Source organism: Schistocerca cancellata, chromosome 2 (genome assembly GCF_023864275.1).
Source record: "Schistocerca cancellata isolate TAMUIC-IGC-003103 chromosome 2, iqSchCanc2.1, whole genome shotgun sequence".
In the NCBI taxonomy this organism is placed as follows: Eukaryota; Metazoa; Arthropoda; class Insecta; order Orthoptera; family Acrididae; genus Schistocerca; species Schistocerca cancellata.
The window spans coordinates 296,887,145-296,908,059 of NC_064627.1; the positions used below are offsets into that span (position 1 = coordinate 296,887,145).

Below are 20,915 nucleotides of genomic sequence, written 5' to 3' on the forward strand. Positions count from 1 at the left end.
AAATGAAGAAATGAAATTAGTGTAACTCTGATGCGTATATGATATCTAACACAAAGATGTTGTAGTGGCATTAGGCCCAATGCAACAGTAATTCAGATGATTTTGCAGAACAAGTGAAATTGGGTGATGAACTAATTATTGTCTTCTGTGATGTGATTGGGGGGAAGAATTGAGAGAGGAAGCCGCCTGGTAGAATTTTGCACAGAGCATAACTTAATCATACTTAAAACTTGATTCAAGAATCATAAAAGAAGGTTGTATACATGGAAGCCTGGAAGGTGTCAGATTATATAATGGTAAGACAGAGATTTAGGAACCAGGTTTTAAATTGTAAGACATTTCGAGGGGCAGATGTAGTCTCTGACCACAATCTACTGGTTATGAACTGTAGATTAAAACTGAAGAAACTGCAAAAAGGTGGGAATTTAAGGAGATGGACCTGGATAAATTGAAAGAACCAGAGGTTGTAGAGAGTTTCCAGGAGATCATTAGGGAACGATTGACAAGAATGGGGGAAAGAAATACAGTAGAAGAAGAATGGGTAGCTTTGAAGGATGAAGTAGTGAAGGCAGCAGAGGATCAAGTAGGTAAAAAGACGAGGGCTAGTAGAAACCCTTGGGTAACAGGAGAAATATTGAATTTAATTGATGAACAGAGAAAATACAAAAATGTAGTAAATGAAGTAGGCAAAAAGGAATACAAACTTCTCAAAAATGAGATTGACAGGAAGTGCAAAATGGGATAAGCAGGGATGGCTAGAGGACAAATGAAAGCATGTAGAGGCTTATCTCACTAGGGGTAAGATAGATACTGCCTGAAGGAAAATTAAGAGAGACCTTTGGAGAAAAGAGAACCACTTGTATGAATATCAAGAGCTCAGATGAAAACCCAGTTCTAAGCAAAGAAGGGAAAGCAGAAAGGTGGAAGGAGTATATAGAGGGTCTATACAAGGGCGATGTACTTGAGGACAATATTATCGAAATGGAAGAGGATGAAGATGAAATGGGAGATATGATACTGTATGAAGAGTTTGACAGAGCACTGAAAGACCTAAGTCGAAACAAGGCCCCGGGAGTAGACAACATTCCATTAGAACTACTGATAACCTTGGGAGAGCCATCCCTGACAAAACTCTACCATCTGGTGAGCAAGATGTATGAGGCAGGCGAAATACCCTCAGACTTCAAGAAGAATATAATAATTCCAATCCCAAAGAAAGCAGGTGTTGACAGATGTGAAAACTGCCGAGCTATCAGTTTAGTAAGCCACGGCTGCAAAATAGTGACACACATTCTTGATAGACAAATGGAAAAACTGGTAGAAGCCGACCTCGGGGAAGATCAGTTTGGATTCCGTAGAAATATTGGAGCACGTGAGGTGTTACTGACCCTATTACTTATTTTAGAAGATAGATTAGGGAAAGGCAAACCTACATTTCTAGCATGTGTAGACTTAGAGAAAGCTTTTGACAATGTTGACTGGAATACTATCTTTCAAATTCTGAAGGTGGCAGGGGTAAAATAAGGGAGCAAAAGGCTATTTACAATTCGTACGGAAACCAGATGGCAGTTATAAGAGTCGAGGGACACGAAAGGGAAGCAGTGGTTGGGAAGGGAGTGAGACAGAGTTGTAGCCTATCCACGATGTTATTCACAAGTAAAGGAAACAAAAGAAAAATTTGGAGGTGTTAAAATCCATGGAGAAGTAATAAAAACTTTGAGGTTCACCAAACACATTGTAATAATGTCAGGAAGCAAAGGACTTGGAAGAGCAGTTGAACGGAATGGACAGTGTCTTGAAAGGAGGATATAAGATGAACATCAACAAAAGCAAAACAAGAATAGTGGAATGCAGTCGAATTAAGTCGGGTGATGCTGGGGGAATTAGATTAGGAAATGAGACACTTAAAGTAGTAAATGAGTTTTGGTATTTGGGGAGCAACATAACTCATGATGGTCAAAGTAGAGAGGATATAAAATGTAGACTGGCAATGGCAAGGAAAGCATTTCTGAAGAAGAGAAATTTGTTAACATCGAGTATAGATTTAAGTGTCAGGAAGTCGTTTCTGAAAGTATTTGTATAGAGTGTAGCCATGTATGGAAGTGAAGCATGGACGATAAATAGTTTGGACAAGAAGAGAATAGAAGCTTTGAAATGAAATGTGGTGCTACAGAAGATTGCTGAAGATTAGATGGTTAGATCACATAACTAATGAGGTGGTATTGAGGGTAGAAGAGGAGTTTGTGGCACAACTTGACTAGAAGAAGGGATTGGTTAGTAGGAAATGTTCTGAAGCATCAAGGGATCACCAATTTAGTATTGGAGAGCAGCGTGGAGGGTTAAAATCGTAGAGGGAGACGAAGTGATGAATACACTAAGCAGATTCAGAAGGATGTAGGGTTTAAATCTCATATTACGGAAATGCTTCGTGAAATCAAAAGGGAATCCCTGGAGGGAGGTGAAGAAGCTTACACAGGATAGAATAGCATGGAGAGCTGTATCAAACCAGTTTCAGGACTGAAGACCACAACAACAACAATGTGATGTACTAAGATGAAATATTTGTCCTCCTTTTTGGCTGATTAAATAATACAAAATTATTTATTGCCCCTGCAGTTGCATGAATTACTTAATTAAAAAAGTCAAGATATTTCCAAATCTTTGGCCCTGAGAAGGGTCGTATATAATGGGTAAATAAATACCGTACGTAGCTGTATGCAAGACCAACTATACCTGGATCTAAATAACTAAGTGACTCAAGCTAGTTGTTTAAAGGACAGCTAGGCCTATCAAAGCAGCACCCAGAGTAAGAGTGCAGCAACACTTTCTGTTCTGTGCACAGTTGTTGTACTGCTATGCCATCTTAGTTGCCAATTACCAGTCAGCTAAGGATGACAGTTGTGGTCTTTAGCCTTTTTTTTTTTTTTAATTTGTTCTTAAATTATTTGTTTCCCTGTGTGGTGTTTTTCTTGTATGGAATAGGTGGAATTGCTGAGGGAAGTGATGAGACTATTATGATACTTTTTTGAAGGACATCATCTTTACGCCAGTGAATGTTATAAGCTTTTATTACACTATTACAATTTTGTCCTTAGACCATTATCAAGTGCTGCTGAAAAATACAGAATGTTTAAAAAATTATTTACAGATTCATTATGTATATCGACATACCGATTATACAAAACAATTTAACTACCGTATTTACTCGAATCTAAGCCGCACTTTTTTTCCGGTTTTTGTAATCCAAAAAACCGCCTGCGGCTTAGAATCGAGTGCAAAGTAAGTGGAAGTTCTGAAAAATGTTGGTAGGTGCCGCTACAACTAACTTCTACCATCAAATATATGTAGCGCTACACAGGCATGCTTTGCAGGCACAAAGATAAATACTGACGCCAAAATCTCTGCGTCAGTAAATAAATTTAAAAAAAAAAAAGGGTGGAAGATAAGCTTTTTTTTCTCCGCCCTGAGTTTCGACCACTGCATTTTCATACGTTATGCAACGGAGTAAATACAAATTCCGTATTGTTCATCTTCGAATGTAGCAGTATTTCAATGTACTACGAAAATCCGACTGGCAAGACTGTTTTGGATGTTTGTCAGTATGGCCAACTCTACGTTCTGAAATTTTTCCTACCTGTGAGGAGAGATGGTTGCTAATAGGAACTTTTATGAATTATGAATCACATGCAAGTATTCTTTTCACCATAAGAATAATACAAATATTAACATTTTGCCATGTATTATTCCGTGTTTGCTGCTATCTCATTTAAATCCTGTCTGCCTAATAAACTACGAAACTAGAGTGAGACAACAGCAAACGCGGAAGAATATACATATAATGTCATGTTTATATTCGTGTTATTCTTATGCCTAATAGTGATACAGTCAGAAATGAACCACGGCAATTGACTAGATTTTTAAATATAAGATGGCTAATTTCTGTGCATAATGTAATGTACTAAAGAGGCATGCAATCTATTATTTGGTTCTTGTTGTTCATTATCAAAGAAAGCAGCAGTGTAAGTAACAACAAATAGCAGTCTCTTGCCATTGTTTCACTAATGAGACAATTCCTCTCTCTTTTTTTTAATTGTAATAGGCGGTAGCGTGCACAAAAGCAAGCCATGCCGCGAGCAGCGACAGGCCGTAAACACTCATTATCAGAATGCAACAAACAATGCATGACACAGTACATTAATTCATTTTCAGTTTACAGTGACGTAAACACCTATAACAAAGAGAACGGCACTTATCAGAGCAAAGAAAAATAAGTAATCAATTCAAACCAGACGAAGCACATGAAAAAGTAAGGGTACCCGTATAAATACGGATGGAGCGCCTGACGCATAGCAATGGTTACCTGGTAAAGCTTAACTGCTAAACTTACGACTCAAACCAAACTACTGTAGCTGTATCGTCATTCATTCAACCTAAATTGTGTCTCATATTGCAGTGGACCAACTTTGTTTCGATTTGGAGGTGCGGCCTAAAACTTTTGTCTCCCCTTGAATTTCGAGTCTCAAATTTCAGGTGCGGTTTAGATTCGAGTAAATACGGTATGTAGGCATATTACTTACATATTATAGCTTTAAGCCATGTCAACCTAATGTAAGCTGGCACATTTGTATGTCATTGTCAATACAGTTAAATACATTTGTGATGTTGTTACATAGTGCGAGCACACGTATTCAAACATCGTAAAACAGCATAATCTGTAAGTGCACATGTAAATTAGTAGAAATATTGTGATCCACTGTAGGTACAGATATATGCTAACATAATGAGATTTGTCTCGTTAGATGAGTGGCATTTATTTACAAGGCATGTCTAGAAAGTATTCTTTCAAACCACATTTTATTTTTACAAGGAAGAGTATTTCTTAAAATATTTTTCTACATGCTAGCCACCATTGTTCATACATTTGCCGCTGCGCGAAACAAACTTTTCTATGCCCTCTTCATAGAAATATGCCATCAGTGAAGACTGTCACTGCATTGCTGTCACTTTCAAAGCACATTCCTCCAATAGCTGTCCTTGTGGTACGGTACTGTGAAACATTGAGAAAATTTTGGCATGCATAATTCAAAACAAAAGGCATGGAATATTCAGTTAGGGCTTTTGTTGCTTCGTGGCAACGCACATCACCGTTCCGCTGGTGTCACTCAAAACCTTCTTAAAAAAGCAGATAGATTGCCAGCTGTATAACTCTGATCTTGCACCTTCAGACTGCCGTTTGTTCTCAGACTTTTGGAGGAAGGCACTTTGAGAGCGACTACTATGTGCAAAATTGTATTCAACAGTGGATGTCTTCACTGGTAGCATTTTTCTATGAAGGAGGCACAGAAAAGTTGGTTGTCTTAACAGTGTTGGCAACTAGGTAAAAAAAAATTAAGAAATGCTTTTTCCTGTAAAAAATTGTTCGAAAGAAATATGTTTGAGTTTTTTTCCCAAAATAGTATCTACATTCTGGATGTGCCTCGTATATATATTCACTGCTTTTTCAGGCAGAAGTTGTAGTGAAGGCTTCACGGCAAACATGCTCCTTGAGTAGACAGCGAGCGCAGGCCTATGAGCTGCGAGTACTTTACCCCATCCATTGTCACAGGGCTGTGGGAAGCCATATGAAGACTTGTGTAAGCAAGGAAATCAATCCTGAGGGGAAAGTCCATTTCACATTCCAGATAATTTACTTCGAGCTGTACATCAGCACAAATCGTCAGCAGAGGGTTTGTCAGTTTTCCATTCAGTTACGCTAGGAATCCTGATTTTATTTCCCAGTGCGACTCGTGCTCCATCTATAGACATGCAATCTAATATATGTCGTGTCAGATGCACATTTTCTACACTTTCATCAACACTGCTAAGAATGTCACATCCAGCTGTGTGCTTGTGTTATTTACATATAGGATACTAAAAAATATGCCACAGACTCTTTACAAAGGTTTTGCGAGTGGGTTTTGAATGTCATCTGACATAATCTGTGTGCTATGCATGACTGGTAGATTTGATAATGACACCACACAAAACTGTTCTACCATAAGATATAAATGTTCAACTACCAAGCATTTTTGTATTAAATCACCACCCTTTATCCTTCTCATTTTGCACTTCCATATTCTTTGACATGGTAAGACAAATAGCGTCTGTGTAGATTGAGCGTACTGCAAGTATTCCGATGATACACTAAACATTTTCGTGTAAGAAGATAAGGTTCTTCACACTGCAAATTAAAATACGAAGATACTGTCAGTGTTATGCAATGCCAACTCGCCATAGCTGTCAAAACAGTTTGCACTTCTGTGTTGTTGCGACCACCCGGTGTGTGTGTGTGTGTGTGTGTGTGTGTGTGTGTGTGTGTGCAATTCCCTAACTCCCTGCCACGCCACAATTGCTCTGCTTGTGAGTAAAAGCATCAGCAGCTGTGAGCGTTCTCTATAAAATCAGATAGTTAGCTCTGCTTTAGTTGATAGTTGACTTACCTGAATTCTTTTTATAAAGTTGACATAAACTCATTTCTAGTTAATATAAATGAATAATTGTCAATGCATTCAGTAAAGTCGTCTGTCTCCAACTTCATTTGTGCATGTTCTTCATACTTGTGCTATTGAATAGTTTTGCTCAAGTCTTTCCCTTTTAGTCTTATTGTTTCTCAATTTGTGTTGTAGGTTCTTCGTTCCCAAAAGCTAAACCAAAACATGGTCTGATAACAGTGACGAGGTTGGCCTGCCTCAGGTTAGTTCTGCTTCCAGCCTACAGTCACTGGTGGATTCAGCAAACTTCACCACGTGTCTTCGTATTGCTGACAACACTGTATGTGTTGCAGTTAGTTTGCGGAGTTACATATTTTTACTACTGTTCACTCACTGAAGATGGAACTCTTGAGGTAAAATTTTGTACTCTTTATCACAGAGGAAATTAATATTTTTTGTTTTGTTGTAATCAAAGTCAATCCCATGCTCAGGGAGTGAGTGTTGGAAGCAAATGTGGGAATCTTGCATTGATGTCTTAGGCAGTCCCAGTGGTGATAGTATGTCATTGCCTTAATCTTGCTGTTTATGAAGTTTGTTTGTGTGCTTTTGTGTGTGTGTGTGTGTGTGTGTGTGTGTGTGTGTGTGTGTGTGTGTGAGTGAGTGAGAGAGAGAGGGGGGGGGGCAGAGAGACTGAATAGTGCTTGTGTAGTGCAGTGTAGCGTTTTGTTATGTTTTTTTGGATGAAGGGAAGGAAGAAAGCAAGCCTCCTCCGGAATAGTGTCCTGGCGGTTGCTGAACTGAACGTCCCCATTCAACAACCAAATCACCATTAACCTTGCGCTAGCCTAGAGAAGGAAGGAATACCATAAGTGTTGTGAGGTTTCTGACACCCTAAGTCTTTCTTGCGAAAGCTTAATCTGGATATATTCCCCCTACAGTTTTACTGAAGTAAACTGAAACTACAGGGCTATTACAAATGATTGAAGCGTTTTCATAAATTCACTGTAGCTCCATTCATTGACATACGGTCACGACACACTACAGATACGTAGAAAAACTCATAAAGTTTTGTTCGGCTGAAGCCGCACTTCAAGTTTCTGCCGCCAGAGCGCTCGAGAGCGCAGTGAGACAAAATGGCGACAGGAGCCGAGAAAGCGTATGTCGTGCTTGAAATGCACTCACATCAGTCAGTCATAACAGTGCAACGACACTTCTGGACGAAGTTCAACAAAGATCCACCAACTGCTAACTCCATTCGGTGATGGTATGCGCAGTTTAATGCTTCTGGATGCCTCTGTAAGGGGAAATCAACGGGTCGCCCTGCAGTGAGCGAAGAAACGGTTGAACGCGTGCGGGCAAGTTTCACGCGTAGCCCGCGGAAGTTGACGAATAAAGCAAGCAGGGAGCTAAACGTACCACAGCCGACGGTTTGGAAAATCTTACGGAAAAGGCTAAAGCAGGAGCCTTACCGTTTACAATTGCTACAAGCCCTGACACCCGATGACAAAGTCAAACGCTTTGAATTTTCGGCGCGGTTGCAACAGCTCATGGAAGAGGATGCGTTCAGTGCGAAACTTGTTTTCAGTGATGAAGCAACATATTTTGTTAATGGTGAAGTGAACAGACACAGTGTGCGAATCTGGGCGGTACAGTATCCTCACGCATTCGTGCAGCAAATTCGCAATTCACCAGAAGTTAACGTGTTTTGTGCAATCTCACGGTTTAAAGTTTACGGCCCCTTTTTCTTCTGCAAAGAAAATGTTACAGGACACGTGTATCTGGACATGCTGCAAAATTGGCTCATGCCACAACTGGAGGCCGACAGCGCCGACTTCATCTTTCAACAGGATGGTGCTCCACTGCACTTCCATCGTGATGTTCGGCATTTTTTGAACAGGAGATTGGAAAACCGATGGATCGGTTGTGGTGGAGATCAGGATCAGCAATTCATGTCATGGCCTCCACGCTCTCCCGACTTAACCCCATGCGATTTCTTTCTGTGGAGTTATGTGAAAGATTCAGTGTTTAAACCTCCTCTACCAAGAAACGTGCCAGAACTGCGAGCTCGCATCAACGATGCTTTCGGACTCACTGATGGGGACATGCTGCGCCGAGTGTGGGAGGAACTTGATTATCGGCTTGATATCTGCCGAATCACTAAAGGGGCACATATCGAACGTTTGTGAATGCCTAAAAAAACTTTTTGAGTTTTTGTATGTGTGTGCAAAGCATTGTGAAAATATCTCAAATAATAAAGTTATTGTAGAGCTGTGAAATCGCTTCAATCATTTGTAATAACCCTGTATTACAGTTTTTTGAACATTGACTGAAAAATGCTTTTAGTGAAATTAAAATTTGTCATTTTTATGTTCAAAAAGGAGAAAAGCATAGTTTCAAGCCATTGTTACTGTCATTTCTGTGCTTCACTAAATAAAACACTTGGTTAGAGGTAACATCATTGTGATGAACTGTAACTCAATACAAGTACATATCAAAAATTCTGACTACATGTCAGAGTTCAGGTGGTACTCAGTAATTTTCAGAAATGCAGCCTTCTCACATTTTGTAACACAAGAATTTTTTGCACAGTAATCTTTTTTTCTGTCTTTTGACTCTAGCAGCTGTGGGCAAGCGGTTCTAGGCGTTTCAGTCCAGAACTGCACTGCTGCTACAGTCGCAGGTTCGAATCCTGCCTCGGGCATGGCTGTGTATGATGTCCTTAGTTAGATAGGTTTAAGTAGTTCTAAGTCTAGGGGCCTGATGACCTCAGATGTTGAGACCCATAGTGCTTAGAGCCATTTGAACCATTTGAATATCTCAAAGTGTGTTAATTATATGAATATCATTCCATTTAAATTATAGGTGTTTAAAAACTGCAGTTAAACTCCTGATTGTCGTTACTATATAGCTCAGTTGAGAGGAAATAAAAGTTGTTAATGTTGTGTGCTGCCCTCCCTCTCCTCACTCGCCATTAATTTATCAGGAGCTTCGTGACACCATCTTCCTCATCACACCTGGAATTCTCAGGGATTTTATTTTTTTTCCCTAAATTTGAGTAGCCACCCTGATTCAATGAAGTTAGAGGCCATCTTCTTGGGATTATGTCACATCTTGTAACTAGAACACTATTTTCCACTTCATTCACACACCCGTTTGTCTTGGTATACTCGCAAGCAGTGATCATTTTTGGCATCTAAGCTGTCCTTTTGTTTATTTTATCATTATTATACATCTTCAAAACAAGCAACACTCCCTCTGAAATATAAGACCCAGTGTCAGTACTTTTTGGGAGCAGAACATGATGGTATTTGTAAGTCCCTTTGTGGTTCAGTTTGAGTAAGGATGAATTTCCCTCCTCTTCCTCCTTATTTTTTTGTAGAAGGGTTTGCTAACCTACAAAAGATTAATTGCAAGAGGTATTCTGTTTAACCAGTTATATAGGTAATTATCCTCCTTGCACCCGGCATGGATGATATTGTTCTCTCAGCTACAACAATGATGGCATTGCTGAGATTGCGTGGCACCGCTGGTTGTTTTCCTACATATATACGTAGATTTTGTGTTCGCAAGGTTCTGGTTAATGTAAGGACAAAAATTTTAATGCCATACTTACGTTGCTAATTTACTACATACAGTCAAGGGTTACCATTTGTCCAGTTGAATAATATGGCTTTCATGTGGTAACAGAGAGATTGAAAACTTTGTAATTGCTGCCAGTTTGTCTCTTTGTATACTGTGTGATTTGCCGTTGGGCGAAAGACACCAAAGAACGGACTTTAATTGTTGTAAAGTCTTTGTACACGTAAATATGCCGAGTCCAGTCTTGGTATTAGCCCATAAGTCACCTAGATTTAATCTAAATCAAACAATAGAAAATCTAGGATGGAATGATGACAGTATAATGAAAAGAGTCCGGCATCAGTGGCCAGGGACAGTGGTCATATGTGCGTGAGTTGTGCTTGTGTGAATGTTTGCGTGTGTGGGTTTTTTTTTTCTTCTGCTTTAGGAGAAGGCTGTCTATATTTAATCTGTTTGATATCATTGCATTGTGCATAATGTCTGTAGAAGATTTTACATCAGATAGTCCTTTTTATTTTATGTTTATGATGTTCATTGTAATTTTGAGAAATAGTACCACTATATTTGTTGGTATTTCCCATCATAATACCCAGCATATTGTCAGTATTTAACAGGTGGAAACAATAGAGTGGAAAAGAATTGCTTCTTGCCTAATTTCTAACATGAGGCAGATATGTTCTTACGATATTAAATACACTTGTCCTTTTCTTTCTAAGTGGAGCTTTCATGCTCGTTTTAGCTACCCACAGTTTTCCTATCAGACAACCTGAAATTTCATTCTCTTTCTCCAAATTTGAAGGAATTTCAGCATTAGCATTGCCTTGATTCTGTGTTATACTCTCTACACGCTGATTGTGTGACCACCAAACACTTTCATATCAACTGTCAACATTAGCTTTCTCTTCATATTTCCATTCTTGATGGAGTTTTGGTGTGTGGGAGTGCAGTACTTTGCACATTTACAATATACATTGCTCAACAAATTTTGTAGAACTAAATTATCTGAATTGAAGAGTTGACCAATTTAAACGTAACTATTCTGGTGCGAGTGTGGTGCACGTCAGTTGAAGAATTTCAAATTCATCATTGTTGCTTGTGTCAGACTGACTGGCTCTACATTGGTGTAATTTAGATTACAAAACTAGGTATACACACAGCAGGAAAAAAATGTTTCCAAATCCAATGTCAGGCTCCAAAATATGTGTCATAACATATATGAAAGCCCACTGGACCAACAAGGTTAATAGTTTCAGCTTCCCCACTACATGAAACACAGTAGTGAGGATTATAATTTGATCCAAGAAACTGGTTCATAGTTTTGTTTTCTGGTGATCTGGATCTTGACACAACTGTCTTTCCTCCTCTAGCTGTTAATCTGGGAGGCAAAAATTTCTTTCACCACCAGGATTTGAACTGGCTATCTACTAGCCAAGTGCTACTGCTCAAGCATGCTTTAGTGACCACAGCTATGGAGGCTTAAGTTTATCGTAGAACATGAATTCGTAAGTATGACAAAGAAAGAAAGTAAATGATCACATATTTGTGATATGTTGTGTTGTATTATTTGTGTAAAATATGGAGAACAGGGGCTATATTGAAGCAGAAAAGTTATTGTGAGGTCTTAGTAATTTATTTGTACTGGAGATAAGTGTCGGTGAATTTTTACAAAATACAGCTTGTGTAACTCAAGATCAAGGAAATGAGCACCAAGTCTCTTGAATAAGAAAGCTTCAACACATTTGTTGCTATTCTAAAACTTTTGACTGACTGAAAGCACAATAATAATGATGTAAATTTACCTTTAATCCTGATAACGGAAGACAGCGCAAGTATTTTAGCCTTCCAAAGCGTTGAACGTATGGGAAAAATAGGGTTCACAACCTTGATTGCTTAAAATTTGGTGAACAGGAGATGAATTACACTGCAGAAAAAAATTAAAAGTAATTATTGAATGCAACACATGTAATACTACTCAGGCACTTTAGATAGCATCCAAAAGTAACCAAAATATATTAATTAAAATTATGTTGTTTCCTAGATCTTGTAAATGATTAAGTACTTCGTAAAGAAAAGTATGAAAGCAAAGGACATTCATGCCAATTTCCATAATACACTGGGGGACTGTGCTCATTCATATTCAACTTTTGCCAAGTGGACAAATGAATTTAAATTTGTTCGGGAGAGCTTATATGATGATCTGCGCAATGATCAGCCAAGATGTGTCACTACTCCAGAAATCATTGCAAAAGCACACAAAATGGTCATGGAGGATCACCGATTGAAAGTGTGTGAAATTGCTCAAGCTTGCCAGATGTCATCTGGAAGGGTATATCACATCTTAACTGAAGAATTAGAAATGAAAAAATTATCTGCCAGAAGGGTGCTGCAACTATTGATGCGCACCCGCACACGTGCCATCGTCATGGCAAAATTACATGGGCTCCGTCAGACTTCCATCTCTTTCCAAAACTGAAAATTTTTCTTGGTTGACGAAGATTCACTTCAAACGAAGAATTGGTAGCTTGAGTTGACAACTATTTCTCCTGGCCTGGAGGAAACTTAATTTCGAGATTAGATCAAGGTACTTGAACATTGTTGGACCAAGTGCATTAATCTACAAGGAGACTACATTGAAAAATAAAAAAAAAGTTTGTGATGTAAGTACTTTTTTCCTATTCCGTTCCGAGAACTTTTCAACCCACCCTTGTATGTTGCATTATGCAGCATTGTATCTTAAATAAACCATTTGGCTATCCCTCTTATGACATGGCTCCAGAGCATTGATGCACTCAGACATCGTTGCATTTATGCACTTTTTATTTTGCAAACATGTTCTGCTGTACATTATCTTTCCAAACTGGGCTTCGCCAGATGTTGAGTGATCCCAACAAATGAAAACTAGTTATTTGCATGCAGCAAACCATTATTTCAGACTATCTCTCATAAAATACTTTATCTGGACACTGTTCGCTTTGAAGTGGCACCAATTAGATCATTTCGCGTTTCCACATTTTGAGGCATTTACAAAAAAAAAAAAAAAAAAAAAAAAAAAAAAAAAAAAAAAAAAAAAAAAAAAAAAACTTTTCCCATACTGCCCTTCCTTACTGTAAATTATGGTATTAGTTTTAGTCTTGATAACTATAAACACATGATTTTGAATAAAATGCCAGAAACAGTTGCAATTCCCGTTCTATTTTAAAAACTACAACTAGTTTCAGCCTCCAAGGCCTTATCCGTTGGTGTATGTCAGGCACCCTGAGTCATTCTGTGTTCTCTCACGTTGCCTGACGTATACCAGTGGAAATGGTATTGGGGGCCAGAACTGGTTGTTGCTTTTTGGAATAAAAAGAAAAATGCAACTGGTGTTTGCATTTTATTGAAAATAAATACTACAGTTGTGCAACCTCCGTATGCTGGGCAATAAAAATATAATTCGTAATTCATATCATTTTGTTGCTGTTTTTGGCTTCATTTTAAATTGCCTTCACTAATTTTTTTAAAAATTTGTTTGTATTCTCGCTTCTGGTCAAATATGAGATAGAACTGCAAGTTGTTGAAAACATAGTTTTTTTCCCATGAAATATGTGAAATAGCATTTATTGCCTAGATTGATTAATGCATAGCTCTCTTTAAGTTCATGAAGATGCTAAACCACTGTAAATGACTGTTCTAAATCTTCTTCCTTGATTTCCAGTGCCTTGCAAGAAATGCTGTCATTTAATGATGCTTCAGTTGATGGCCACTTTTTAAATGATGTGCAAATATGGACTATTTGATGACCTACAACATCAAACCCTTATTCACTAGTGCAGCAGTGGAGGAGACTGTCAACATTCCTCTAGAATGTGTGCCAGTGAAAATTTGCAAAATTGTCCATCACGATCTTTCGACATCCTAGTTCAGGAATAAAGGAAAATGTTTTAAGCATATGTTTGGCATAGCTAAGGGATCCCAACTGTAGCTATGATCTGTTTTAAACTAGTTGTGATTTGACAGGTAACAGGCTGCATGGTTCCCATTGTGTTGCCACTTCTGTTCTGCCGCGTAGCGCTACCTATAGCATTGTTTGTGCAAGCTAGTCTGCAGCAAGCCCTTGTAATGAGAGATTTGGGTGACTTTCAGCTTTGCAAGCATTAGAAAATGTGATGAAAGTAGTCAAAAGAGGGCCGACTGAGGCTGCATGCTTCAAGGAAACTTTCAAAAAATGTCAGACATGGCTTTATTATAAGCAGTCAGTCATTTGAATTCATGTGTTCTGTGAGGAAGTATTTTGAGAGAGAGAGAGATGGATGCAGTGGTGCCTCTACTTCTTGTAGATAAAATGGTGGAGTGAATTGCAGTTGTACTACAAATCAGCAAATGGTGGCTGATAAGAATCTGCAAGGAGAAACTCACGAAAGAAGAATCAGATGAGTCATCTAAATTGGGGTTACCTTAGAAGAAGAGGTGCGTCAAAAGAGGGTCACAAATCTCGACTCTTTTCAGGAAGGTTAGATTTGTTGTAAAATATATACATATTATTCAAGGAAAGAGTATCCAACACTCAAAAAGCTACATGCTACCCTAGTTACAGTGGATTTATGTCACTGTAGTAAATTGTCCTTGACAAGTCGTGAACAGTTAGGATTCAACTATAAATCTATTTCTGGCAGCAAGTTATTAATGACACCACAATATTGCAGCCTGGTGCCACTTTCTTAGAAAATTAGTAGGGACAAATTGTGGGGATATTGTTTGGCTTGATGAAATATAGGTGAATGTGGGGCATAGTGTTAAAAATGCTGACTGTTGATACCATCAGTGGTGGTGCGGCAACTCCGATCAGCAGGAGAAAAAGAATAATTGAATCAGATGCTGGCAATTCAGAAGGTTTCATTTCTGATTGTGTGCCGTTGTTCACTTCAAACGAGACTTATGACTACCATCAAGAGGTGAACCACATTACTTCTGTGAAATGGTTTAAAGGCACTGTGCTTCAAGACGAAACAAATAACTTTGTAATTGTCATGGATACCTCTCCGTATCATGTAATTATACAGGACACGGCGCCCACAAAGGCAACAGAGGAAAATTATGTTTGCTGGCTGTAGAAATGTAAGATACGGATTGACAGTAGCTTCACAAGGGTGGAATTATAAAACTTGTCACAACACAAGCCAAAGGACCCAGTTCACATTGTGGATGAAATAGCAAAAAAACACGGGCATAAAGTTCTCAGATTGCTTCTCTACCTTTGGCACTTCAACACAACACAATAGAACTGATTCAGGCACAGGTTAAATGCTATGTTGTTGCATAAAATAAAAAAATTACGTTGACTGTCGTATAACAGCTTATGAAGCAGGCAGTTGAAAAAAATGACACCAACAGGCTGGCAAAAAAAAAAAGGTGGGGGCAGTGAATCATTTGAAAGGAATGCTACAGGGAGCATGGAACAATGACAGTGTGTTGAAGTCACTGATAGTTTCTCTGGACTCTGAATTAAGTGGTGTCTCCACATTGTTGGACTAGTATGTAGTGCATAGTGAACTTACTTCCATTAAATTTTATGTTTGTTTCGATGAATTTCTCTTTCCTGTTGCAAGACTAAATAAAACTGTTCAGCCACCTCCTATCACCACCTTATAGTAATAGTTTTTTAGACACACAATTATAGAAAGGAAAGTTTTGTAGGCACGATAATTTCTCCTGTGTCAATCATCAACATAACACCAGCCCTAATTGAAATTAAGAAAAATATTTGACATGCATAGAGATACCATTTAAAGCAGTACTGTACATACATTTCAGAATTTTTATATTATTTTTGTAAGAGATAGAGACTTTAAACTTCATACTTGTTACGAAGTTAGACTCTGGCACAAATACATACAAACACCATTTTCAGAAGCATATATGTAGGAAATGCAATGGAGTATGAAAATTTTAAGAGATTTGTTGCCAAGTGAGTTATTTTAGTAATCAGTGGAAAAAAGTATCACTGTGAGAGTATTTGTTTTTGAGATATTATGTGGAAAGTTTGAAGCAGTTTACAAGCAGCAAAAATTATGTAACTTTCCCCAATTAAAATTAAGAACAGATTTTTGACATGCTGAGAGACCCTGTAGAAATTATTTCATATGTGAATTTGAGATTTTTTTTTACTTGATTTTTGTGGGAGATAGAGACTTTAAAACAGTTTTCTATCACCACAGGGAATGGTGCACTGTGATGACTGCTGGCAGACTGTGCTTGATGTGACAATGCTGCAACTTTGTAGCTTAAATATCAAGTGACAACTAGTTTGAATGGTGCTGTAGTTTCAGCAGACATCTGTATGAAGATATTCAAAGTATTAGTGCTCCAGTCTGCACCATGTGACCCAAATGCTTGCTTCAGTATGTGGAACACGCCATTATCATTTATCATGTGGTCACCAACAGAAGAGAATTGCGTAATTTAAAGTGGAGAAGTCCGCAATGCACACTTTAACTAACAGGCCACATAGAATTAGTGGTGCAAGTCACTTGAAGGAGGAATTGCAGAAAGTGCAGTCCACTTGTAACTGTTCGCTGAAACAGCAGAACAATATGGAGCATTGTGCCAACATAAAACAGTACTAAAAGGAGGAGACAGAACAAATGTGCTTTCAAATTTATGCATGTTGTTAGTAAATAAGTTGGACAAATTCTTGGAGCTGGTGTTGGGTCGCTCTAATGAAGTAGCAACAAAATCACAGATATCATAGAGGACGTTGTCAATAAGTTACATACACCTGAAGTCTATGAACTGGGCTGTGAATGCAGAAAAGTTTGCATTGGTGAAGTGGGATATCCTATTAGCACTCACATAATCACATAATGGAACATCTAAGGCAGTCCCCCTCAGACAACATAACAAGTCAGCAGTAGCAGAACATCTCAGTGAATGTAGCAAAACAATATGATTTCAAGAAGCTTGTATACCAGTACTAACAAGTCAGCCATCCACCATTAAGAGAAAGATACAAGAGGTGATTAAAATTGTGAAACATCCTGTCAACGTGAATCTTGATGACAGTACTCCCAAACGCTCCCACCATGTTGGCTGCCAGCAGTATCTGGCCCATGAGCTGGCAGTAATTGCAAGGCTGCCCATCAGGCGTGGCAGTAAACATAGCAGCCAAAGGTACATATTACACTTACATTGTTTCAGCTGCCAGGAAGCACAATGAAGCAAAATATGTAATCACTGTACTTGTCTGCTCTTCATTCACTGATGGAGTATAATATGAATTAAAGTAAAGGGTAGCACCAGTGAAAGCTGTCAGTCTCCAAACACACTTCCCACCCCCTACCCCCCCCCCCCCCCCCCCCAATCCAATTAAAATTAGTGAGGTTCCTGAAAACCGATTCTGTGCACATCATGAAATTACATGGTAAAAATATCTGAATGAGGTGAATATGTCACCTGATGATGGTAATTTGCAACATGTTTGATAAACATGACAGTGCAGTCACATATTGAGAAAGTTTAATTGAAGTTCCTGTTCATTTGGTACATTTTCTTTTGCCAAGTAATTGTATGGCACCCTGGCCTTATATTCTTATGTACTCATGTGGTTTCTGGATTGATTGCAGACCACTATTTAATTTATAGTGGCAGCATTGTGCTATGATCAAGCACTTGTGGGAAATTGAGAGGTTTGTGTGCATTGTTACAACATTCATCCTCTTCACTAAATAAGAAAGAGTTTGACTTCCAGGTGATCAGTATCTAAAGTGATTTGTATTTAGAAACTAGTTTTGCAGGGGAGTGTTAGTAATCTCCCAGAATTGCTTTTTAAGGATGAAATCTATTCAATGAAAAATATTGGGTCCAAATGCATTGATCTAAAAGGGGTTGGATTGAATAGGAAGTGCTTTTTGAGCCTAAAAATTCAGTCTTGTACTGCCAAGTTGGGAATTTTTCACCATACCTTCTTACATATCTGGAGTTATGTAGTGTCAGACCAAACGATGCAGGTTTGTTTTTTCCAGTGTGTTGTTGCTGTTCTTAGATTACTGTGGTATACCTGCTTTCGGCCACACACAACTATTTTGTTCCTTCTTTATTTTATATGCTTTTTATACTGTTCTTGTAAATTATACGAACTTATGACATCACTTCCTTGGATACTGAAAGGTCTTTTTAGTCTTATTGGACAAAATGTTGATGGGATTGTGTTATACATTTCCTTAACCATTTCAAAGTTTTTTAATTTACATTTAGATACCAAATACCCTGTCACTTAGGAGAAATTGATGGTAGTGCAATTGGGCTTGAAATGCTCTGCATATTCCTTGAGCTCTGCAACGAGCTTTATTAATCTAATCAGATTTCTAGATATCCCCATTTGCACAAAATGTGACAATTTATCCTTTACTGTTCAATGACCTATGTGTCTTTCACAAATTTCACAGCTAAAAATTGTTACATTATTTCTGTATTCAGCAAGAAAAGCAACATCATTATTTATTAATTTTTGCTTCTGTCTACAGAGGGTCACAGCATCAGAAGTGATGGTACCAGTTGCCATGATGATCATCCTAAGTGTAATACACTCACAGATAGTATCAACTCATATTGGCCCATGCAGGCAACCATCAAGCCAAAGGCCACGTCGCAGCAAGCGTACACGTAGACGTCATGCAAGCAGCTCACGATCACGCGCTAGTCACGGTTAGTTTCTGACTGACATATCTTTATTAAAGGTGATTTTTTTTTTTCTGTTTGGTTCATAGATAATTGAATATAGAGGTAAGGTATTGATTCCAGCAACTCCTGACGTAGACGTCATGCAAGCAGCTCACGATCACGCGCTAGTCACGGTTAGTTTCTGACTGACATATCTTTATTAAAGGTGATTTTTTTTTTTCTGTTTGGTTCATAGATAATTGAATATAGAGGTAAGGTATTGATTCCAGCAACTCCTGACATTTACTGAGTAGTCTGCTAGAGGATATTGAATTTAAAAAAAAAAAAAAAATAGCATTTCCTCAAACCACTATAGACCATTTAGGTGCTTCGCAAACTTACAATGATTATTTAGTGTGACAAACTGCCTGTTGACTTTTCTCGGGTTCTTTGGCCGATGTTTGATTATTTTTCTGACATTTCACCAGCAGGTGTGGCCGACATTGTTGGTGGTGGACTGGAGCTGAGCTCAAGGCCACAGATTATATGTACCTGGTGTGCCAGCGTCAAGGGCTTTTTTTTTTTTTTTGTCATTTCCAGTGTGGTTCTCCTCTTGCTACTTACACAGTTGTTCGCTGCAGCACGGTAATCCAGAATCCGTTCACCTTTAGGCTTTCTTCTTTCTTCCTGAAGCTATTCTCGTGTTTGTGTATTTCTATAGCTTCTCTGAACAAGTGGGTGTGATAGCTCTTCTCTGCAGCCAGAAATTTTGTGTCGGTGAATTTTACTATGTTATTGACCCCACACAGCACGTACTCTACCACAGCCGATTTCTCCACCTGCCCCAGCGTACAATGCCTTCTTTGCCAATCTGATACACTCTTTCATCTTCACAAAATTCAAGCTTTCGCAACCAACGGTTGCCTCATCAGGAAAGAGGGAAGGAGAGGGAAAGACGAAAGGATTTGGGTTTTAAGGGAGAGGGTAAGGAGTCATTCCAATCCCGGGAGCGCTCCGTTGGTTGCGAAAGCTTGAATTTTGTGTGTATGTTTGTGTTTGTTTGTGTGTCTATCGACCTGCCAGCGCTTTTGTTTGGTAAGTCTCATCATCTTTCTTTTTAGATATATTTATCCACGTGGAACGTTTCCCTCTCTCTCTCTCTCTCTCTCTCTCTCTCTCTCTCTCTCTCTCTCTATATATATATATATATATATATATATATATATATATATATATATATATATACTCTGTCCAAACTCTTTGCCTTTACAAATGTCTGCTTGTGTCTGTGTATGTGTGGATGGATATGTGTGTGTGTGTGCAAGTGTATACCTGTCCTTTTTTCCCCCTAAGGTAAGTCTTTCCGCTCCCGGGATTGGAATGACTCCTTACCCTCTCCCTTAAAACCCATATCCTTTTGTCTTTCCTTCTCCTTCCCTCTTTCCTGACGAGGCAACCGTTGGTTGCGAAAGCTAGAATTTTGTGTGTATGTTTGTGTTTGTTTGTGTGTCTATCGACCTGCCAGCGCTTTTGTTTGGTAAGTCTCATCATCTTTCTTTTTAAATACATTTTTCCCACGTGGAATGTTTCCCTCTATTATATATATATATATACACACACATAAAAACAAAGATGATGTGACTTACCAAATGAAAGTGCTGGCAGGTCGACAGACACACATACGAACACAAACATACACACAAAATTCAAGCTTTCGCAACAAACTGTTGCCTCATCAGGAAAGAGGGAAGGAGAGGGAAAGACGAAAGGATGTGGGTTTTAAGGGAGAGGGTAAGGAGTCATTCCAGTCCCGGGAGCGGAAAGACTTACCTTAGGGGGAAAAAAGGACGGGTAATATCAACTCAGCCAATGAACACACCCGTCAACTCCTATCCTTAATAAAAGTCCTCAATCTTTCCTCTCCCACATCCACACCGGCTATTCAGAGCATCCTCCTACAGGCCAACCGCCAATTAGAACAGCATGCCACCCTTCACCTCAAAAAACTATCCAATCTCCTGGTTTCCCACCTCCGGAAAGGCAACTCACTCACCCTTCACAACCTTTCCAGCAAACCTCAACCACCTCTCATTGCACACAAACCCAGTCTCTCCCATCTACTCAATCTCCCACTTCCAGCTCCACTCCCTCCAAAACCTCAAAATTCCGATCAACACAATCTGGCACCACAACACCCTAATTCAGTAGTTAACCTTTCCTCCAAACCTCTCT

At 38.8% G+C, this 20,915-nt stretch overlaps 1 protein-coding gene across 5 annotated transcripts in view; it reads left to right on the forward strand.

Moving 5' to 3' along the window:
- The window catches only part of LOC126161668 (protein PHTF1), a 208,230-nt gene that overhangs the window by 89,506 nt on the left and 97,809 nt on the right, over window positions 1–20,915 (forward strand). For all 5 annotated transcript variants that reach the window (XR_007534942.1, XR_007534944.1, XR_007534943.1 and 2 more), the window contains 2 exons: window positions 6,666–6,883; window positions 18,548–18,728. Coding sequence is in view for 1 of the 5 variants with exons in the window: in XM_049917664.1 (XP_049773621.1) it covers window positions 6,666–6,883; window positions 18,548–18,728 (399 nt within the window). In the remaining 4 variants the exon portion in view is untranslated. The remainder of the gene's footprint in view (window positions 1–6,665; window positions 6,884–18,547; window positions 18,729–20,915) is intronic.